The sequence below is a fragment of the Pelophylax lessonae genome, assembly GCF_965119305.1.
Source record: "Pelophylax lessonae genome assembly, chromosome: 3".
Lineage (NCBI taxonomy): Eukaryota > Metazoa > Chordata > Amphibia > Anura > Ranidae > Pelophylax > Pelophylax lessonae.
In genome coordinates, this window is record NC_138770.1 from 127,781,921 (window position 1) to 127,805,191 (window position 23,271).

General features: G+C 40.9%; 1 protein-coding gene across 1 annotated transcript in view; it reads left to right on the forward strand.

Moving 5' to 3' along the window:
- Positions 1-23,271, forward strand: part of WDR35 (WD repeat domain 35) — a 144,697-nt gene that overhangs the window by 31,975 nt on the left and 89,451 nt on the right. The window contains 6 exon segments of the mRNA XM_082251296.1: positions 617-762; positions 7,828-7,953; positions 13,324-13,509; positions 14,120-14,152; positions 17,451-17,474; positions 20,669-20,729. Coding sequence (XP_082107422.1) covers positions 617-762; positions 7,828-7,953; positions 13,324-13,509; positions 14,120-14,152; positions 17,451-17,474; positions 20,669-20,729 — 576 coding nt within the window.

Genomic DNA, 23,271 nt, shown 5'->3' on the forward strand with positions numbered 1-23,271 from the left:
AGGCGTTTTCTCTGGGCCAAGGCTCATTTAAAATTGACTGTGGCAAAGTGGAAAACTGTTCTGTGGTCAGATGAATCAAAATTTGAAGTTCTTTGTGGAAAACTGGGACGCCATGTCATTCGGACTAAAGAGGACAAGGACAACCCAAGTTGTTATCAACGCTGAATTCAGAAGCCTGCATCTCTGATGGTATGGGGCTGCATGTGCCAAGCATGTAGCATCATACTCAAAAAGACTTGAGGCTCTATTTGGTGCCAAAGGTGCTTCACTAAAGTATGGAGCAAAGGCTGTGAATACTTATGTACATGTGATTTTTTTCGTTTTGTATTTTTAATATATGTGCAAAGATTTCAAACAAACTTCTTTCACATTGCCATTATGGGGTATTGTTTGTAGAATTTTGAGGAAAATAATACATTTAATCAATTTTGTAAAAAGGCTGTAACATAACAAAATGTGGAAAAAGTGAAGCTCTGTAAATACTTTACAGATGCACTGTATCTCAGAAAGACTGTTAGCTTGTTAACATTTTTGTATAGATCTTATGTAAATTTACTAACTATTGTTAAGTTGCTTTTTTCCCAGTGTTAACCAAGTGTGGTTTCTCCTTTTGTAGACCCAGTTCTGATCGATACGGGAATGAGTGTGGTCAGCATACAGTGGAATCACTGTGGAAGCGTCCTGGCTATAGCAGGCTCTCAGAGAGCCGCCACTCAGGATAAGGAAGTCAATATTGTACAGTTTTACACTCCATTTGGAGAGGTAATTAATAATTCAGATGCTTACCAATAGGGATATATATATATATATATACATATATCTATATCAAAATAAAGTGCATATAAATCATAGACATCCTAATCAATATACACAGGCAGCTCTATGACCTTAATATCTGCAGTCTTAATAGAACGTCTCTAAATAGTGTGATTGACACATACACAAAGAGAGTCCAATATTAAAAAGCTAATGAAAAAAAGTATTGAAAAAGAGTCCGTCGTTGGCAAAGTTCATGCGGGGTCCCATTGTGGGGTATATCTCCGATATGGAAACACAGCTGACTCTATGTCCCGCCACCTCACCTCGTGTAAAAACCCAAATTGGATACGCTTACCAGATCCCGCTAACAGGAGAGCCTGTACATATATTGCTGACACGTCCGGACCATCCCGATATCCCAGCTCTGAGAGCCCTGCTCGCGGCTAGAATCTCCTCATAAAACGTGGTGCATGGAAGGGAGTAAAAAAGAAGCCCATAGAAAAGTACTGTTTGGATACAAATGCACCTCTTTATTAGTTAGATCCCCCCTCCCCCCTCACCCATTACACTCACATTTAAATTGAATAAAAAGCACATAGTATAAAAGCTGGCACTGCGGACTCCGCCGGTCGCTTACCGGTCCTCCGTGCGCTCGTCGGCGTTCCGGAAGTTGCCGATCTGTAGCGAAGCTGCCGTACAGCGTGCCGTTGCCAAGGTGACCGCACAAGTCACCGCCCTAACGCGTTTCGTCAGAGGACTTCAACGGAGAGACGCTCTATTTAGAGACTTTCTATTAAGACCGCAGACATTAAGGTCATAGCGCTGCCTGTGTATATTGATTAGGATGTCTATGATTTATATGCACTTTATTTTGATTTTATTGTATTAGGCGGCAGCTGGTTGAGTCAGATTTATGAGACGGTGCACATCCCTTCATTGGTAGTGCAAAGCCCTGGGTGATTGAGGTTTTAAGCTTTGCTTGGTTCTCGGTCCTTGTTGCGCATATATATATATATATATATATATATATATATGTGTATGTATGTGTGTGTGTGTGTGTGTGTGTATATATGTATGTGTGTATATATGTATGTGTGTGTATGTATATATATATATATTGTAAGGGATTAGCTCGGTGGTAGGCGTATGGCTGACCCCTTTGGGGGTGCGTTTTCACAGAGAGATAGCCGAGCAGAGGTTGAAAACAAGACTGATTTATTCATGCAATTTACTTCACACAATTGCAAGCGTCAAAACAGCCAAAATAAAATAAAAGACAAAATAAATCCTTGCCTCTGTGGGCGGCTACCTTCTCACTCTGGAACCTACCTAAGAAGTCTTCCCAACCTACTGTTGGGCCGACACTGCTGATCCTACAGCAGACACTCAAATGTCCATTTGTTTGCTTTTCACACAGCACAAACATTGTCCATTGAACATGTCCCTTTGTTTTCTTTCACACAGCACATGTTCATTTATAACAGGATCCTTTACTCTTCACACTCTTCACATGGAACACTTTGTCTTCTCACCTTTGAGACGTCTTCACTCGTGGTTACCCTCCTTAGCTTCACATCGCTGTAGGGGGTCTTCTCCCATGCTCACCAGCTTGTCGGGAGGCACACATCCGACTGTCCCCCTCTCCCAGCCCACACGGCGACAGGAGGCAGCAGTCCTTCTCCCATGCCCACACGGCGTCGGGAGGTACACGTATGTCTGCCTTCCTCTCCCAGCCCACACGGCGACAGGAGGCAGCACTCAATAGATTTTCTCTGGACAAATTATAGAGGCCTTGATCTCCTCATTCTGAACAGCTGAATGGTTTTCAACTTCCTGCTGGCTCTTTTTGCAGCCAACACCCTATAGTATCAGTGAACTTTTCAAAGCAGGTGGGAATGTGTCTCCTCTCAGTGACTACATTCCCAGATTTACCTGACTTCCTGTCACATACCCCCCCCTCTTGTTTCAACCCTAGGGTTGGGACACATATTTCCAGGCACGCATGTGTCAGGCACTGCTGACTCACTGATAAGCCTCCTATTATCCTCAAGCTTCCGGATGAAACTGTTTCTGTCATCTTCACTGACAGATTTCTCATAAATGCCACACAGTTTGTCTCTCATCTCATATACACATTCTTCAACTGCATTTTTGGCATCATTTTGCTCCTTCTCGTTTCTGTCATCTTCATTGACAGCTTTCTCATAAATGTCAGACAGCTTGTCCCTCATAACCGTCTGTCCAATCCACCATGGAGGACCGTGATCCATAGGCAACTCAATTGGGCTAGTCTTAATGTCTTCAACATTCTTAAGACGCCTCTCTCTGCAATCCATAAATGTTTTCCACAAAACTTTGAGAACCTTTGCTTCACTAAGCTTTGTTCCAAGTAGGGACTCTTGACATCCCTCTGCGACTTGAGTTGCCTCTCCATACATCTGTACACAATCATTGACTTTTTGTTGTAAAAGGGAATGATCTTCCTTCTTGAGCTTTGCTTGCTCTAAGATGCTGTGCAGAGGATTTTCCAATTGAGACAACAGGCTGTCACACATTTCTTCAAAGTGACCCCTGTTCCTTTTCCCCGAGATATCAATATCATTCACCAAACATTTCATATTCATAGGCAGATCTGAAGCATTTGCACTCATCAACTTCTTAAACTTTTCGCCCTCCTGAGCGAGTCGCAGTAAAGGCCTACTATTTGATTTGATATTCAGTTTATATTTCTTGCCAAACTCTTCACAGAAGTAGCCAATCAGAACATTATCAACTTTCCTTCCACCAACATAGGGGTCAAAGGCAACAACACAGTTGAACCCAGCGATCTGGGTGGTATCCATTATAGACCTCCTCTCTGCATCAGTGAAGAAGCATGGAACTGCAACACATTCTTTTACAGGTTTCTTCAATGCACTTTCTGCTGAACTATTTGACCGCTCAAGGTCACCTAGTTCCTTTTCTCTATCTGAATTCCACATGGAATGTATCTCAAGATCATGATCAAATTTCTGCCACCTGTCTTTCACCAGTTCCATTTTGGAAATATTCCCTGAAAGGCACTTGAACTTAATTTGCTTCACGTTTTCATCAACAGCCTTAGTTTTCTCCACTAGGTGGCGTTTGCTTTTTTCTCCCAGATTTATATCACTTGCTTTAGTTTTCTCCGCTTTAGTTTTCTCCACTAGGTTTTCAGCCTGAACTGAGAAAACATCACATTTCTTACACAGCTCCTTTGTTTGCTGAAGTTTTTGAAGGAACGGTTTATTCCACAGGGGTGATTCAAGCCACATGTCATCACATTTCTGGGGCTCACTCAGGACAGACCCCAAAACTCTGATCCTTTTAAAAACTGCATCAGGCACACTATCCCCTCTTTGGGACAGATCCTCTGTTGCCTGTAATTCCTCTTCCAGTTCCTGCAATGGAATCTTCATCTCTTCTACTTGCTGTTCTAAGGCTCGCTTAGACTTTTCTAGCTCCTGAACGCTTTTCACAACATCATCCTTGGAGCTGACCAATTCTTCCATTTCTGTACGCAGCTGTTGGTTAACTCTTTCTAGTTCAACCTTACACTCTAGAGCTTCCTCCAAAGAGCGAGCCAAGAACAGGGCTTTGCTCTCGTTATCACGCACCTCCGTTTCTGCACGGGCGCGTTCTTCTGCATATTTTGCAGACACAGTCTTCTCTTCACCAAGCATCTGATCAAACTTCTTTTTCACATCTTCAACACACTGTAATGACCCAACGCTTTCTTCCATGCGTTTTTTCATATCCGCTATCTGAGCTTGCAATGTTGCGACTTGCTCTGATAGGTTTTTCTTTTCTTCCTCCTCCTCTTTTAATTGTTCCAGGAAGTCATTTTTCTCATCTTCCATTTGTTTGAGCTTTGTGCTAAAACTCAGCTTTTGACACCTCTCTTCCTGTAAGAGTTCCTGCGTGTCTTGCAGCTGCGATTCCAAGATAGAAAAATCTTCCGCAATTTCTCTAGATTTGCTGTCTGCTTGAGAAAGCCGATTTGTGACACTGTCCAACTCAACCTGCAATCGGTTTGCCTTCTCTAACAGCTTAGCACACAATCGGTCACCTTCTGACACCTTGACTTGCGATTCCAGAAGCCGTGCCTCTACTTTTTCCCTCTTATGTTCACAATCTCCTTTTCCCTGCATAAGAGCCTTCACCTCATTGGCTAGTTTCTGGGAATGAGACTGTAATTCTGCCACACAGGCTTCTTTCTCCTTTAACTGCTGCTGGAAACGTTGGGCTTCACCTTTCCAACTTTCACAGTCTGCACGTAATTCATCTACCACATTGCTCAAAGTGGTGAGCTCATACACAGTACTCAGTAATTTAGCCTCTCTTTCACTTTTCTCGTTGTCGCTGAGAGACAATGTCGTTTTCAGAGCGACATTCTGTTCCTGCGACTCCTGCAGGTCTATTTTTGTAACTTCCAAACACTGAAGACTTTTTTCCAGCTGATTACGCAACTCCAACATTTCACACATGCTTTGCTTCTGCAAAGTCTGAATTTCAATTTCCTTTTCCATGAGGATGGTATCTTTCTCCTTTATAGTGTCTTGACGTTTTTGCAACTCGACCAAAAGAAGAGCAGTGGATTCTTCCCACTGTAACACATGAGACTTGAGTAGTTCATTCATTTCCTGCAAGTTTCTATGCTCCATTTTAAGCAATTCCAAGGCTTGTTCCTTTTCTTCCATTTTCCGTTGCAAGGCATCCAACTCAGCCCTGCACACATACTCGGTTTCCTCCAAACCGATGGCCTCCATTGGCTGCTGGCGTCTCTGTTTCCAGCCTGCCATGCTCTCTTGATGAGCCTTTTGTTGAGCTGCAAAGCTCCGTTGTTTCAGCATCTCCCCCATTTTGGGTTTACTTTTCATCTGAGCACACTGCGTCTCCATAGCAGTTTCATCAGTGTTGCTAGGGACAACACCCTTCCTCTTTAGTAGACTCTCTTTAGGCATGGATGGGGCTGGTTCAGACGGTAACATCCCCTCCATCCATAGAATCCGGTCTCTCATTTCATCTATCTTTGCATTTTTCAGGCGTTTGGATCGCCCCATCTTCAATAACTCCACAAATTTTTCACAGTCCAGCAAAAAATTTTCAGACCACTGTCTCTTTAACACATGTAGTTTTTCTCTCTCTTGCAAGATCTCTTTTCCTGCACACACAGTTTGTGCAGTCACTTGCACCAGACACAACAAAGTTCATCAAATAATTTTGAGACCGCTGTCTCTTTAAAACACTTTTTTTTTTTCTGTCAGGATCTTCTCTCCTGCACACCTAGATTGTGCAATCTCATGCACCAGATAAAGTTCATCAAACATTTGCACTTCCTTGCAGGGATCTCTGCTTATGCCCACTGCATACCTCCACCATATGTAAGGGATTAGCTCGGTGGTAGGCGTATGGGTGACCCCTTTGGGGGTGCGTTTTCACAGAGAGATAGCCGAGCAGAGGTTGAAAACAAGACTGATTTATTCATGCAATTTACTTCACACAATTGCAAGCGTCAAAACAGCCAAAATAAAATAAAAGACAAAATAAATCCTTGCCTCTGTGGGCGGCTACCTTCTCACGCTGGAACCTACCTAAGAAGTCTTCCCAACCTACTGTTGGGCCGACACTGCTGATCCTACAGCAGACACTCAAATGTCCATTTGTTTGCTTTTCACACAGCACAAACATTGTCCATTGAACATGTCCCTTTGTTTTCTTTCACACAGCACATGTTCATTTATAACAGGATCCTTTACTCTTCACACTCTTCACATGGAACACTTTGTCTTCTCACCTTTGAGACATCTTCACTCGTGGTTACCCTCCTTAGCTTCACATCGCTGTAGGGGGTCTTCTCCCATGCTCACCAGCTTGTCGGGAGGCACACATCCGACTGTCCCCCTCTCCCAGCCCACACGGCGACAGGAGGCAGCAGTCCTTCTCCCATGCCCACACGGCGTCGGGAGGTACACGTATGTCTGCCTTCCTCTCCCAGCCCACACGGCGACAGGAGGCAGCACTCAATAGATTTTCTCTGGACAAATTATAGAGGCCTTGATCTCCTCATTCTGAACAGCTGAATGGTTTTCAACTTCCTGCTGGCTCTTTTTGCAGCCAACACCCTATAGTATCAGTGAACTTTTCAAAGCAGGTGGGAATGTGTCTCCTCTCAGTGACTACATTCCCAGATTTACCTGACTTCCTGTCACAATATATATATATAGTGTGTGTATATATGTATGTGTGTATATATGTATATATATATATATATATATATATATGCACATACTGATGTAAAATGCAGCAGAGAGAATGGCATCTGTGGCCGATCTAATTTTATTTTTTTTCCAAGCCAAATTTGAGAATTAATCTAAAGCCCTGTACACACAACCACCCGCATCAAATTAGCACTGGCAGCCAATGTGTTGGGGTGGGGGTGGGTGTACTCCCCCCTGTTAGAACAGAACACTGCTACAGTTCCTGTCCTTTATGTTTTCTTCCCTGCCTTTTTTATTTCAGTTGATTGTTTTGTACACTGTAGTAAGTAGGAGGTAGATTATTTTTCAGTACCTCTTTTCGTTAAGTTCAATGAACAGTGACAAAAAGGGATACAATCTGATTAAGATACATAAAAATGTGAGTGAAATAGTTTGCTTTATCTACCTTCATTCCTGCTTTTTATGGTGTAACGTTGTATACTTTACCCACAAATTGCTTTCCCATGATAGGCAAAGGTACCCTGCTGGAGGTCAGAGTTTCTTTCAGGGTGGTATTATTCACTACTGTATAAGCATAGTTAACAACAATCCCAGCACTGTTTTTCTTTTTCATGTACATTGGTTTGCCCCTGCTGACAGCATTCAGAACCCTAGGGTATAAAATCACAGCAGCGTCCCCTATACAGGCTGGGTGATTGAGGGCTCTTTTTTTTTTTTTTTTAAAGGTAGAGTTTTATAATAACATTTACAAATTACCAATTGTAGAAGTGGGAATTATGATAAAGTTTAAAGAATAATTTCCATTGTATTTTTTTATTCTTTTCTCAAGCATCTACGTACCCTGAAGGTTCCGGGAAAACAAATGTCTGCTGTGTCCTGGGAAGGAGGAGGGTTAAGAATCGGACTGGCTGTAGATTCATTCATATATTTTGCCAACATTAGACCGGATTACAAGGTAAGAAATGTAATTTCATCAACGAGTTACACATGGGAACATCATATGCACCACACAAATGACACCTACATTTCTGGAACTATCATATACTGGAACCTTCTGCCAGCTTTTCATTACAGGGAAGCATTAGGCTGTTTTTTTTTTCCATGCACGGGGCTTTTTGAGGGAGTTTTATGCCTATTTAGAGCACTTGTACCCCAGCGTTACGTCAGGCCATAGAACAGATCATAAATCTATAAATTCCTACACTTTTTAGATATTAAAATGTCAATGCATAAAATCCAGTGTGGCTCAAGAAACTTCAGTTGTAATGGTCTTTTAAACCTTTTAAAGGTGTTAACCCCTTCCCTGCCAGTGTCATTAGTACAGTAACAGTGCATATTTTTAGCACTGATTACTGTAGTAATGTCACTGGTCCCCCCAAAAGTATCAGGTGTCTGATCTGTCCACCGCAATGTCGCAGTCCCGAAAAAAATCGCTGATCGCCGCCATTACTAGTAAAAAAAATAAATAAAAATGACATAAATCTTTCCCCTAGTTTGTAGACGCGATGACTTTTGCACAAACCAATCAATATACACTTATTGGGATTTTTTTTTACCAAAAATATGTAGTAGAATACATATTGTCCTAAAATGATGACAAAATTGAATTTTTAATTTTTTTTTATTGGGAATGTTTTATTGCAGAAAGTACAAAATATTGTGTTTTTTTTTTTTTTTTTTCCAGAATTGCTGCTCTTTTTTTTGCCTATAGCACAAAAAATAAAAACCGCAGAGGTAATAAAATACCACCAAAAGAAAGCTCTATTTGTGGGAAAAAAGGGACATTCATTTTTTTAGGGTACAGCGTCGCAAGACTGCGCAATTGTCGAGTAAAGTAACGCAGGGCCGTATCGCAAGAAATGGCCTGGTCATTAGGTGGTAAAACCTTCCGGTCCTTAAGTGGTTAATGTTATTAAAAACTACCTTTCCTTTTCAATCTGCAGCACTGTAGTTTTCTTTAAAATTAAATGCAATATGGCAACCTGGATGTGTTCTGTACACAGCTAGTGTATGAAATGCACCCTCCCCCCAGAAATGTCATTTCCTGTTTGTGTGATTGGCTCACTGATTTTTCCAGAAGTCTGCACTAAGATACAAGTCAGATTTCTGGCACCCCTGCAACAAAAATGTATTTTTTGGTGAGATACTCCGAAGGGAAATCATGTCTAAAGGAATGCAGATCCTGACACTTTCCTCATTAGAGCCTTGCAAGTGCAGCAGTTAATTATAAAATGAGTTACATGCACATTCAATCACATGGACACAGGCAGACAAACAGCTATTTCTTCAGAATAACAAAAAGAAGGAATCTGCAACAAAGATTGTTAAAATCCCTGCAATGTACAGAGATCACCCAGAGGGGAATGTTTTTTTCTCAACAAAAGTGAAGTTACTATTTAACAGAAATCCTACCAGCCACAAAGTAAACATTTCCCTTATACTCACATCAGATACAGGATGACTGTGAGATACTTTTTAGGCCCCGTTCACACTGGGGCGATCTGACTTCCAGGGGCGACCTCCGAGGTCGCGGTGCGAGCAGCGCGCCGCGACCTCGGAGCGGCCGGCACGGACTTCATAACATTGAAGTCTATGGCGGTCGCTCCGGGTCGCCCCAAAGAAGCTCCGGACCCTTTTTCTAAGTCGGAGCGACTTGTGTCGCTCCTATTAGAACGGGTCCGCAGCTTCCCTATGGAAGGCGACCTGTGAGGCGACCACAGGTCGCCCCAGTGTGAACGGGGACTTAGAAATGTTGTTGCTTAGAAATATTTCTAAAAAAACAAGCAAAGCATTCGCAGTCATGTATCCGATATCCAAGCAGCTCGTACATATTGTGCCACCACTTTGTTTTTTTCCCATAATTGGACATTTTTCTTTACTCTGCAGGCAGCTTAAAGTGGTTGTAAAGGCAGAAGGTTTTTTATCTTAACGCATTCTATGCATTAAGAAAAAAGCCTTCTGTTTGTAGCAGCCCCCTCAGCTCCCCTAATACTTACCTGAACCCTATCTCTATCCAGCAATGTCCACGAGTGCCTTGACTGTCCGAGACTCTCTCCCTCCTGATTGGCAGAGACATAGCAGCGGCGCCATTGGCTCCCGCTGCTGTCGATAAAAAAAGTTAGCCAATCAGGAGAGAGAGGGCAGAGCCAAACCGGGGCTCCGTGCCTGAATGGATAAAGGGAACTGCGACTCGGCTCAGGTGCCCCCATAGCAAGCTGCTTGCTGTGGGGGCACTCAACAGGAGGGAGGTGCCAGGAGAGCCAAAGAGGGACCCGAGAAGAGGAGGATCTGGGCTGCCCTGTGCAAAACCAACTGCATAGAGCAGGTAAGAATAACATTTTTATTATTTAAAAAAAACGGAGATTTTACAATCACTTAAAAACTATCCATTGCAGTTTGGGGACAAGAGCGTGCAGACTGGTATGAAATGTCACATTACCTGCCTCCTGCCATCATTGTATTGTGGGAGCACTGGAATGAGGGATTTTAGAACACATTCAGCAAAATGCCCAAAGTGAATCTCTGCTTTACCCATGCATGCCAAAGAAAAATTTTTTTGTAACTACCACTCTCTCCAGCACCACTTGTGCTCCCCCCTTCCTTCAGTCCCCTGCTGCTCTGTTTTAGCCTCTAAGAGTAGGAAGAATTCCCAGTATGTCCGGGTATGGGAAATATGCATTTTATTCCTTTTCCTTCCAGGTGACAGCACTGGTGGTTGATGTTTGGCTGCTTTGGTACCTAGCACTGTCCCATAGGTGCCAAAGCATGACATTTTAAATTGAAGCTCACATGGGTCCTTATCTCTTCACCCTTGACAGAAGAACACGGGGAAGAGGGAAGAAAGGAAGATATGTATGTGCAGCTAGGGGGGCAGCATTTGAGTGGATTTGTTTATTTGCCTTTCATTAGCATAGGTTCATTTTAAGTAAAACAATATCTAAATCCCCCAGTGTGCTAGACACTGTCCATTGCCTAAACCCTGGTTCTGTTTCCCTTTACTCTATTCTCTGCCACCACCCTCATATGGCATCAGCAATTACCAACAATAACCAGCATTCGTACTTGCACACTATTTAAAAATTCCCCTCGACTCTATGTGATAGAACATGGGCTTGGAGATTAGTCACTAATGCAGTGTATTGTGGGCAGTCAGGGACATGTAGTCCCCACCTACAAGTTCCTGGATTTGGACTGGGTGGTGACTAGGATCCTAGCAGCTCTAAGCAAAACCACATCGCTTGGTTGGACATTTGGATTTTCCCAACACTTTTAAGTGCATCCTGGGATACCACATCCCACCTTGTCTGCTGTCTTCACCGGATATTTAAATGTTAGTAATAGTAACGCAAAGCATTAGGAATCATGATTGAAAGAGGTATAAAAACCCAAAAGCAAACATTTATTATATTGCAGTTTACCAATTTCTTAGATGTAATTTCTGTACTCATTTTCTTTGTTAGGATTTCTTTCTTCTATTTTTATGTGGTAATCCGGCCAGTAAGTCTGTTTTTTTAAAAAAACAAGCTCTCCCGCAGAATGCATCTGTTTCAGAGAGTAGACAAACCATTTAAAGTAGTTTATTAATAAAGGCAGAAGGTATTTTATCTTACTGCATTCTATGCATGAAGGTAAAAAAACCTTCTGCTTGCAGCTCCCCCCACAGCCCCCCTAAATATGTGAGCCTGATCTCGATCCAGCAATGTGCATGAGAGCTGAGGGTAAAGGCTGAAGGTTTTTTTACTTTCATGCATTCTATGCATGAAGGTAAAAAAACCTTCAGAATGCAGCCCCCCTCATACTTGCCAAAGTCCAATCTTGATCCAGTCATGTGCATGAGAGCAGCTGCTCCCTTGCTTCTCATTGGCTCAGAAACAGCAGCAGGAGCCATTGGCTGCTGTCAATCCAGAGCCAGTAAAAAGGGAGCAGGGAGCGGTCCGAGCCCTGCCTTGTGTGTCTTATGGACACACAGAATAGGGCTCGGGAGCAAGCACACACGAGTGCCCCCATAGCAAGCGGCTTGGGGGAGGAGCCAGGAGTGCCAGTAGGGGACCCAAGAACAGGAGAATCGGGGCTGCTCTGTGCAAAACCATTACACAGAGTAGGTAAGTATAACGTTTTTTTTTTTTTTTTTAAAACAAAAAAATCTGAACCTTTTAATATTACTTTTAATTCTATCAGAGGTGCTTACAATGATCAGCTTTTATTTATTTATGTGAAACCTTTATCCCAAAAACTGTATCTGCTTAAAAAGTATTAGTGCCAGTTCACACTTGTGCGATGCCTGTTCCCGCATCGCATCCGCACCTCTGGCAGTTCACACTGCCATATGCGATACGCAGGGGGTGTCAATTAAATGTTAACGACACCCCCAGTTTGATCGCATATCGCAGTGCGATCTGACAGTTCGCACAGGATCGGATCGCTTAAGTGTGAACCACTGTGCGATCCGATCCTGATGCGGCTGAAAAAAAGGGTCCTGTGCGTCTTTGGTGTGGATACAGTGCGAATTCAGCCATACAAAGTGTATGGCTGAATTCGAATCCGCACAGGAGATCGCATGTAATGAAGGAGCAGTGCGCTCCGAATTACATGCGATCTCGCAAGCCGCACATATGTGAACCGGCACTTAGCTGGAGTTTGGCTATAATTTGTTAGCGTTTTTATATCTGGTAGTACATCTAATGGGCCATACACACTATACAATTACCTTTAGAATCTAAAGGAAATCAAACAACAAAAGTTGTATAGTGTTTATCCAGCTTTACACTCCCCTCCCCCCAGACTGACAATACTGCTGTCCAAAGGTGCCCCCTGTGCTCCTTCATCCAGAGTGGGGGCACTCTAACAATTCCATCATAATGAGAGTTTAAACTCTATGAATAATTATAAGTAGTGTTAATAACTTTTGACGCATTGAATAGTTGCAGTATCAAATTAGCAATTCATTTGTAAAATAGAATAAAAATGAAATGGAAAATAATTGATGTATAATTGAATTGTTCTGTGTGTGTTCAATTAACTTTCTTGTCTATAATTTGGCCACACATGGTTTAAAAGCAAATCCCTGTCAGTTCAATTATCAGGTGATCTTAATTATTATCCTATTTGATTATTGACTGCAGAAGTAATCTCATTTGATATTTTCTCATAGCATGCCATAATTGGGCTCTGGGAATTGCATTTCATGGGAAGTTTTTCGACTTTGTGGACAAATAAAGCATGTGTTTTATTTGTCACATTTTACTTATTTATTTATTTATTTATTTATATATATATAATATATATATATATTTACCCTTATGCTGTTTATTTTTTTCCCTTGCAGTGGGGCTTCTGCTCTAACACCGTTGTATATGCTTACACAAGACCCGATCGTCCAGAGTATTGTGTGGTTTTCTGGGATACCAAAAATAACGAGAAGTTTGTGAAGTATGTAAAGAGCCTGATATCTGTGACAACATTTGGCGATTTCTGCATTCTCGCTACCAAGGCTGATGAAAACCATCCTCAGGTTGGTCTGTTTGCTTTGAACTCCAATTCTCCCTTCAGTCTTGCACGGTGACGGTTGTACAGGATCCCCTGCTGTACTGAAATAGTGTACACTTCTTTCACTGCACACTGTGAGCATTAGAACACTCGGGGGGAATTTAGTAAATCTGGCGTGCCACTTTTGTGGTGTTCATTCCTCTTGGTAATGTATTGGGCCAAACTCATGTAGCATTTGCAGCTCTTTTGGTTCTGATGGTGACTCGTGCACCAAAATCAGGTTGTCCTAAAATGCACAAGTTTTACGTTGTGCCACTTTACATTGTGTCGCATTTAACGCGCCAAATGTTAAAGTGGAGATATTTAACTGCTAGGAGCCGACAGTATGCAAATATGCGGCCACAATGAAACATTTGCTGAGTATCCAGCTGTTTCTGGATTGCTGTCTTTGGGAGAGATGATGTTCTGTAGATTATCTGTTTTTCTGCTCCAACACCCTGACAGATTGTGTTTTTGATGTTGTCAAATGTATGCACATTTAAAGGGATGCTCCTTCTCATAAAAATCATGAACTTCTTCTGTTTTCTGGTTTTGTGTCCTTACCGTTTTTTTTTTTTTTTTCATTTTCTTTACAGGATGACAATGACTCTGATACTAACAGAATTAAGGTAACATCTGTATCTTAAATCTTTGCTTTAGCATTTCTAATGATACTTTTTAAAGTGATAGTAAAAGGTAAAATTTAAAAAACAAAAAAAACCCTCTTATACTTACCTGCGCTGTGCAACCCTGATTCTCCTTTTTTTTGGGTCCCCTGCCAGCAAACCCCCCCCCCCCCCCCCTACTGAGTGTCCCCATAGCAAGCCACCTGGCATTCGTGCAGGCTCTAATTTAAAATACGTGTTGCGCTCTTCATTCCCATCAACGCGTAGACATAAACAACAAAAAATGAAACAAAATATATTATGTACAGTGTCTTTTGTTAAATGTGCAATATAGGTATAGTGTTGTCCATAGTTCATAAATTCCCATATGCAGTGATTAATTCGATATAATCGTGATCAATGTCCTTTATCCAATTATGTGCTCCAAAGGGTGCTCCAATAGCAAAAGGTGATGTGCCACCTCACTTGTGCTCCCCCCCCCCTCCTAATTGAAGGCTCACCTCATAAGATGTGACCCCACAACTAAGCTAGGTCAGACTGCGTCTGTGAATCACCCTGGGTTCAATTAGTACGATGTAGATCTCACAGATGCTCTGCTCACACATATGCCGATCTCCGGTCAGATGTGATTACACATGAAATGAAAGGGCTCCAAATAGTGCTTATACCTTTTTTAAAACTGCCTTTATTAATACTATAAATTGAGTACTTACATATTTAAGGTGCTTCCAGTGCACCTGTGTCCAACAAATGTTAAAATCAAAGGTCTCCAAAGTCGCACAGCCGTTATAATGATCAGACTCCTAAGCCTCGTATTAGCCCGACTGCCTTCACCGTCCTTGCCCCTCCCCCCTACGCATGTCGACACAGGGTCACGTGTCCGCATACAATTACCAAAAAATATACATTAAATAAAAAAGAATATCTAAAAAAATATGTAAAATATAGAAGTATAAAATATATTTAAATGGCAATGCAAAAATATACATATTTAAAATTTCGAATAATACAAATCATAAAAAAAAAAAAATGGGTAAAAAATTATTCATGAAATAAATGTATGATGAGTATATTATTCCCTCAAAAATTCTGAAAAATATTACTCGCCACATTAGATTTGAAGCCTATTTGATGAGGCTCCCTAATATATATTCCTACTTAGTTGATGCACCATATGTGGGTATGATGTATAACTGTCCTCCCCCTATAAAAAATGTAATAATAGTAACCCATTATTAATACCCTCCTTCAGTCCTAAAGGGGATGCCCCCATAATCCAATACTGTATTCTGGATGATGGCAATATATTCTTTCAATTGAAGAACTCAAACCCTTTATATTCCACATTTTATTGGTCACTCAAAAACATCCTAAGTCAAAATCTTTATTTAATCCTCCTAGTATTATAGATCCTTATTGATTAATCCACCATGACTCACGTTTTGCTAAGCTCTCTAACATGATTGATTATTTCCCCTCCAATGATGTTTGGGGGCTTCAGTGCGCCAAAATTGCATCCCCCGGCTCTGATACCAACAACATGTAGGATTCCTGTCATCTACTATGTTCTGAAAATACATAAACATAAGTTAACCCCCCAGGAGGACCTATTGTGAGTGGCATATTGTGAGTCACTTACAGTTCACTCGTGGGAGTATATAGACTTACATTTACAGCCATTAGTACAAAACACGAGTGAATTCCTTAAAGATACTAAACACATTCTCCAGCTACTGAAAGGATGCAAGATGGGGGATGATACGGTGCTAGTTACAGCCGATGTTGCATCCCTATACATGAATAGTGATCATCTAAGAGCTATTCAAGCAGTAAAATGGGCATTGGATAAAAGTGGTAAACTGAAAAGAACACACAGGAGATTTATACAAGGAGAATTAAATAAAGATTTTGACTTAGGATGTTTTTTCAGTGACCAATAAAATGTGGAATATAAAGGGTTTGATTTCTTCGATTGAAAGAATATATTGCTATCATCCAGAATATTGGATTCTGGGGGCATCCCCTTACGTATTGAAGGAGAGTATTAATAATGGGTTACTATTATATTTTATAAAGGGGGGAGGACAGTTATACATCATACCCACATATGGTGCATCAACTAAGTAGAACTATGTATTAGGGAGCCCCGCCAAATAGGGTTTGAATCAATTTTATTTATATATATATATATATATATATATATATATATATATATATATATATATATATATATATAATATATATATCATTTTTTTTTTTTTTGAGGTAATTGTATGCTGATTCATTGACAATATTATATTATGTTGGTGGTCTCCAAAGACGCACATCTGTAGCAATCACTATCCGCATACAACAATACCTGGATTCTCATAGAAAAAAGTGGAGGGATTAGAATGATTTCCTAGAATAACTACTAACATCGTTCTGCACAAATAAATGTGTGGGTGTAATAATCAGTATTTGGACACCACACATTATAACACAACTGAGATGTGGCTCACCTAAAACGACGATCAGCTGAATGGATATAAATGTAGCTAATGCCATCCGTCTAATAGAAATTCCCCTGAGGAAGACACGTGACCCTGCGTCGACACATGTAGGGGAGGGGCAAGGACAGTGAAGGCAGTCAGGCTCACGTGAGGCTTAGGAGTCTGATCATTATAACGGCTGTGCGGCTTTGGAGACCTCTGATTTTAACATTTGTTGGACATAGTTTGGTGCGCTGGAAGCACCTTAAATATGTGAGTACTCAATTTATAGTATCTGACCGAGAGATCGTCATATGTGTGAGAAGAGCATTTGTAAGATCTACATCGTATTAATTGAACCCAGGGCGGTTCACAGGTGCAATCTGAGCTAGATTAATTGTGGGGTCACATCTTATGAGCCTACAATCAGGAGGGGGGAGCACGAGTGAGGTGGCAGATCACTTTTTGCTATTGCTGCACTTTTTGGAGCACCTAATTGGATTAAGGTCATTGACCACGATTATATCAAAATAATCACTGCATATGGGAATTTATGAACTATGGACGACACTATACCTATATTGCATGTTTTTTAGGGGTGCTGGGGGGGGGGGGGAGCCTGCACGAGTGCCATAGAATGCATGAAGGTGAACAGAACCTTCAGCCTTTCAATCACTCCTGTTAATATGCTTTTAACTTTTTTTTTTTTCCTTTAAAATTAAACAAGAACAAAACCTCTTAGAAACCTTCCCTTTTTAAAGCTTTTGTTATAATCATATTTATATTTCTGTTATAATGCTTTCTCTTCTGTCCATCTTTCCAACCTTTAGGGACCACCAGTCTCTGGAGCACAGGTTAGTTTTTTTTCCCTTTTATCCTGGCGCTGCTGAAGTTGCTGTTTTTTTTTTTTTATACAACTAAAGGCTCCTGTATGGCAATCTTTGCTTCCCCTAAGTGAGCCAAATCTTTCTTCAATTGTGTCTCACATGCTCCCCCCGCAGACACTGCAGCTCACAATAGGAGAGTTTCAGCAGCAAAAAGCAGTGGGCAGGACTAGGTGTGGCCAGCAGCTGATTGACAAGCTACAGGCTTGCCAATCAGCAGTGAAGATGCTGATTACTACAACCCTTGCAATATCTCCTTACCCACTGTAGTGCAATAATTCACAGCCTGTGCGGGTGACAACACTGCTACAAATTTAGGAGCAGTGCAGCAGAGTTGTCCCCCCATCACAGGAAGCATCATGAGGTGGACTTCACTGGTAGAATTAACAGGTGTTTGTGAGACTTTACAGGGAGACAAATAAAAAATTGTTAATTCAGATGCACTTACATTTAAAGGTGAACTAAACTCTTATTTGCAAAAGCTTTTCTGGCAGGCAGGATTTATTGCCGAAGAGATGCTGTATGTCACTTTTGCAACAAAAAGCACCTTACCTGCCAGCAATGCTTATTCTAAATGTACACTGAGCCGTCCATGTGTAACTCAGTGTAAAATTCCTGAATCTGCTGGGTGACAGGATAATTTAACTCCTGTGAGCATGAGCAGGAGTTACATCATCCCAGGCTGGCCCATCAAGAAGTTGCCAAACCCGGTAGTAGACCGGGTGAAGGTGTCCGTATGAGCAATGGACTGTTGAGGACATCAAAGCTGTCATTGGAGGGAGCACTTTGTCAGGTTCATTCACACCAGATATGGTGGGACTGTGTTGGGCAACTATTCCAGTAAAATCCCACTGCATAACAAGGCAAAATGCCTTGTCTCCATATCTGCACAGTTTACACCAGTGCATTGTGGTGGTGTGCCAGCAATGTGCTCTGAAAAGTATTGTGAGCAATCCACTGCCTTAAATTTTATGAAATGTTTCTGTGAAAAAAAAAAGTGAACAGAGCGATGTGCCTAGATTGGTACATCAGCACTGCGATAATCTGTTCAGACTGCATTGCACGCCAGCTGCTGCGCTGAAAGGCAGTGGTTGGTGTGAACATACCCTATGTGTGCCATATTGTGCACATTTGCTGTAAATATTTACACATTCTGAAAAAAAAAAACCCTGGGCGTCGGCGGCAGAGTTTAATTCCACTTTAAGTACTGCAACAACTTTTTTTTATGAAAAGTCACGTTTTTATTTAGGAAAAACATTCCTAAATAAGGACCGGTTCACACCAGAATGCGGTGCAGACAAGGCACGTTCTATGCATATTTCCCTCAAAAATGCACTACCTTTGTGAATTGCTGCAGGTGCCAATACATTGTTCTTTGTTCTTTTATTATCTTTGTAATAAAATTTATATTTTTTTATATAAAACTATTACTACTATTTTTTCACTGCTACTTTGGCAGCAAATGATCTAAGACCTTAAAAGTCCCATTGGAGGTTCTCCTCTGGCCTTTTTTGTTTCGGGATGCGGTCTTAACCATTAACTCCCTATTTCACCAACCAATCCCTTTATACATTGTTAAGGACACCCCAAGTGCAGCTCACAAACGAAGTGTGCTTGCGGGCATCAGATCACATGATACTGCAGTACCATGCAATTTGGTACAGCACGTTTTCAAAACGAATGCATGCACTACTTTTTGTGCAATTTTAGCCTATTCAAGTGAATGGGCTGAAAATTTCACTGCATGGAAACGCACGGGAATGCACTCCACGCTCCTGTACGATTCTGGTGTGAACTGGTTCTTATTGTAACTTAAACCTGAAAGTGATTTTGATGCCTTTCACATTTTTACATTCTTGAGGGTTTTGAAGGTTTGTTAATTCTCTCTAGTGGTGTCCTGTATTTCAAGTAGTCTAGTGAGCACACTTGGCAAATGGCTGCAGAAATGAGATCCATTAGCTTCATAAAGAGTGCTGTATTGTGAGTTGTGAGTAATAGAATACCCATGAGAAAAAAACTACAATGCAATCATATTGCAACAATAGATGTAGCACATAAAGTATGTGTAGTGAGCCGACATGGCTCCTATTGTGCATCTTTACAAAGGAAATACAATTTATTTAATTTTTTTATTTTATTTTTTATTGACTGCCATTACGCTAGAGCCACATACAGGAAAACCAAACTGTATGGCTGCGTGTTTGTTTATCTAGAAGATTGTCTTGTTAATGTTTTATCATAGCAGAAAATCTATGTAAATCTGGTAAGCATCCATCTTTACCATTGAGTGTTATCATTTTTACCGTCCCATCAAGTCCACCATTTGAATGCCAACCTAGAAGTCTTTTGCGGTAAGGGGCCACCCTGGCAATAAGAATTCAAGGTCATGTGAAACATCATCACCTATAGGCTGTGGCACAACACTTTGGCACGGAAGTGCAACATACAGATGGCTGGAAGACAGCAGCTTTCATCCTCTCCCGGACCTTTAGGAAGCCATTAGGAATATTCCAGAGCTATGGGAGAGGATGAAAGTTGCTGTCTTCCTGCCTTCTGTATGTTGGACTTTTTAGTGACGTTTCTGCAGTGGAAAGCAAGAAAGGGTTGAGTTCAGAACAAGCGGAAGACAATCGGCATGAGAACAGTTTGATTTTACAAAATGCTTGTGACCATTTTTGACTATTATATTGATTTCTTTTCTTTTTTTTTTTTTTTTTTTTTTTACTATTTTGGTGTCACAGATTTTATTTACCCCAGCACAGAAATATTTCTTTTTTTTTCTTTTTTTATAAAAAAAAACGCTACATACCCTCCTTCTGCTTTTTCTCCTTGTTGATTAGTTGACTGAAGTTAGTTGGGGAAGTCACACTGACAGTACAGGGGCAGGGGGTTCTGTAAATCTGGGGTAATGTTCTCTTACCATTTAATGGACAGTGTCATTTTTGTGACATTTGTCACATAGACAGTAGACAGATTTTTGTATCTATGATATTCTTTATAAATTCTCTGGTATTTGTTTTGCTAAGCATCTACACAGACATGTTGTTTTATGATTATCAGATTGCCGTAGTCTGGTTGATCAGTGCTTTCATGCTGCCATACTGTGTGATTTTGTTTTACATACATATTTATGCTAAGATTCTGTGTATTCTTTTTACTTTTAGTATGTTCTGGTTTTATGTAATTCCATTGGAACGCCTCTGGATTCAAAATATATTGATATAGGTAAGTAGATTTCCATGTAATAAAAGTTTGTTTTTGTTCCTCTAGTTTTCCTATTATTATCATTTTTTTTTTAATTCTCTGAAAAGGGCTAGGGGTTTCTTACATCTGGCTGTGTGTCTCTCATATTTTACCATTGCAAACAGTCCTCAGTAACTCTGTGCAGAACTTGTTGTTGGTTCCATTGTGGGTTGCGTCACACCGCTTGGTCTTTTAAACCCTTGGAAAAGGCAGTATGTTAGTTTAAAAGCTAAGGGAAAAAATGAACAGCTATGAGTAGTTTTGGCACTGTAGCCTGGCTACCAGGCAACAAGCATTTTCATAAGAAGAAGTCAGCAATGGCAGCCTTGATTTTATTTTCATGGCAGGTGTCCTTCAGCAGGTGCTCAGAACAGGGACATGTCCACTGATTAGCAGCATAGAGGCAGGTTCAGATGTTTTTTAGTATATACAAGAAGTGTATATACACAAACCCAGATACCATATTTAGTATAAAAAAAACTACAAAGCTGTATTAGAAAAAAATATATAAAATACTTAATCCAGGCCATGAGGTATGAACACAGTATGTTCTACAACTTAACCCAAGATCACATAGGTAACAAACCTCTATCTATCTATTAGAATGCATGTGGTTCTACTATGGATGCTCTCATAAATTTACAAGAGTTAGGACTGCAGAAATATTGGGGTGCCTTGGGGTACATGCAGCTTACCCATGTATTCCCAAATGTGTGCCAACTAAACCCGTTTTTAATGCAAACTGTTAGACAGGATAATTTGGTTGGTAGCAGAGTGGTTGGTGACTTTAGCTTGGAATTTGCTTTGATTTTGTTTTCCACGATCACATAAGTTGTACACTATACTGAAAATATTTTAGTCCCAAAGGAAAAGGCATAGAGAATTATTACAGTAGATAATTACCTTCCCAATTGCCTGATTCAATTTCAAGACTTGCTCTTTCTTTAGGGCCAGAGAAATGGATATCAGAACATAGTCAATAATAGCATAATAAACAACAATGGGCCTGGAATCCAATAATTTAAAAGAATCTTGATGCATGCAAAGAGGTCCGATTCATTGCAGAGGAAATAAGGGGAATGACAGCCTGGCTAAAGCACACATCCCCCTAAGAAAGCTTCAACTTAAAGCATGGTCAGGTCTATCCAGCGACATGGCAGGCTGCCACCATCCAAACTGGAAAACAGCAGCCTCTTTTTTTTTTTTAAATAGTTTATTGCACATGTTTATATATAATATATCTTGAATTGGAACATTACCTACAAAAAACCTCCAGCTTGTTTTGCAGATTTTCCTAATATTCACTAGGTGCTATTTTATTACATAATGCTCTGGAATAGAAGCCGTCTTTGAGAAGTGAGAATTTATACAGTAAATCCCTCACCTTTCATAGAAAGTAAATAGCAGTATGTACATTCTCCTGCCTCCGATAGTCTCCCAGTTCTGCTATGACATCCAACAAATGTACCTTTCATTGCTCTATGGTAAACACAGCCAAATGTTCAGTTTTCACCTATTTTATCCTCATCCTGTAAAATTCCTTTTTAACTCGAAGATTGGCAGCTTTAGAACCTTCTTTCTAGACCTGGGAAAATAAGCTTTTGTAACACTGGGGAATGCAGGTAGAACGGTGCTTGTTTTTCCTCTGGCAACTGCCATGGATCAGTGGATTTCTGAGGTTACAGACATTGTAAATCATTGTAAGCAGTGAAAATCATTTTTTGTCGTCACAGTTTTATTATTGTTCTCTGCCCATCTCCGTTCATGTACAGCACTGCTTTCTAAAGAGAATTTCCAGCTTTGCACTGCAGTGACTGGCATTTAGGACCTATGCTACTAAAAATGCTGAGTTGGAAAATAATACAACCGGAAGTAGTCAGGCAACTGGCATTTTCACTCGAAAGTCAGCAGTAATATCCTCATTATTTCCGGTTTACTTTAAAGCTTCACTGTCTTTGTGTATGAAGTACAGATAAGGTACAATATGATCGGCAAGTACAAGCACAGATCTGATTTTCAGCAAAGCTGCCTATGAAATATGTGCTGATGACACCTTCCAAAAGCAGAACAGGATTCTGCGCAATTACATTTTTTGCCTAGCAGGCCTTTAAATAAATGCTTCATCCACTGGGTATTTTAGAGTGTACCTGTTCTCATGTCAAAATATTCATTTCTAAAAGTGTTTCCCTTTTCTCCAGCCAATGCCTGTGTACTTTACCAGACTCCCTGTAAATCTGATATAGCTCTTTGGCTTTGGAAGAATTGAAATTCAGACTCAAGCCTGGTATACACTAGAAGTTTTTTAAATGTCTCATACAACCCAGCTGTATGTTAGTGTAGCAATCTCCCTTGCTGTGCCTTTGTGTTCTCATAGGGGGACTCCCCCCCCCCCCCCCCCCCCGAACACACTGATCGGTGCTCGCAGCCATTGGCTGCAAGCGTTGGTTGATCAGATGCAGGTCAGATTCTGGCTTTCCAGCATGCCTGTTGGACAGAAACCGGCCATGAGACTGGCTTCTGGAGA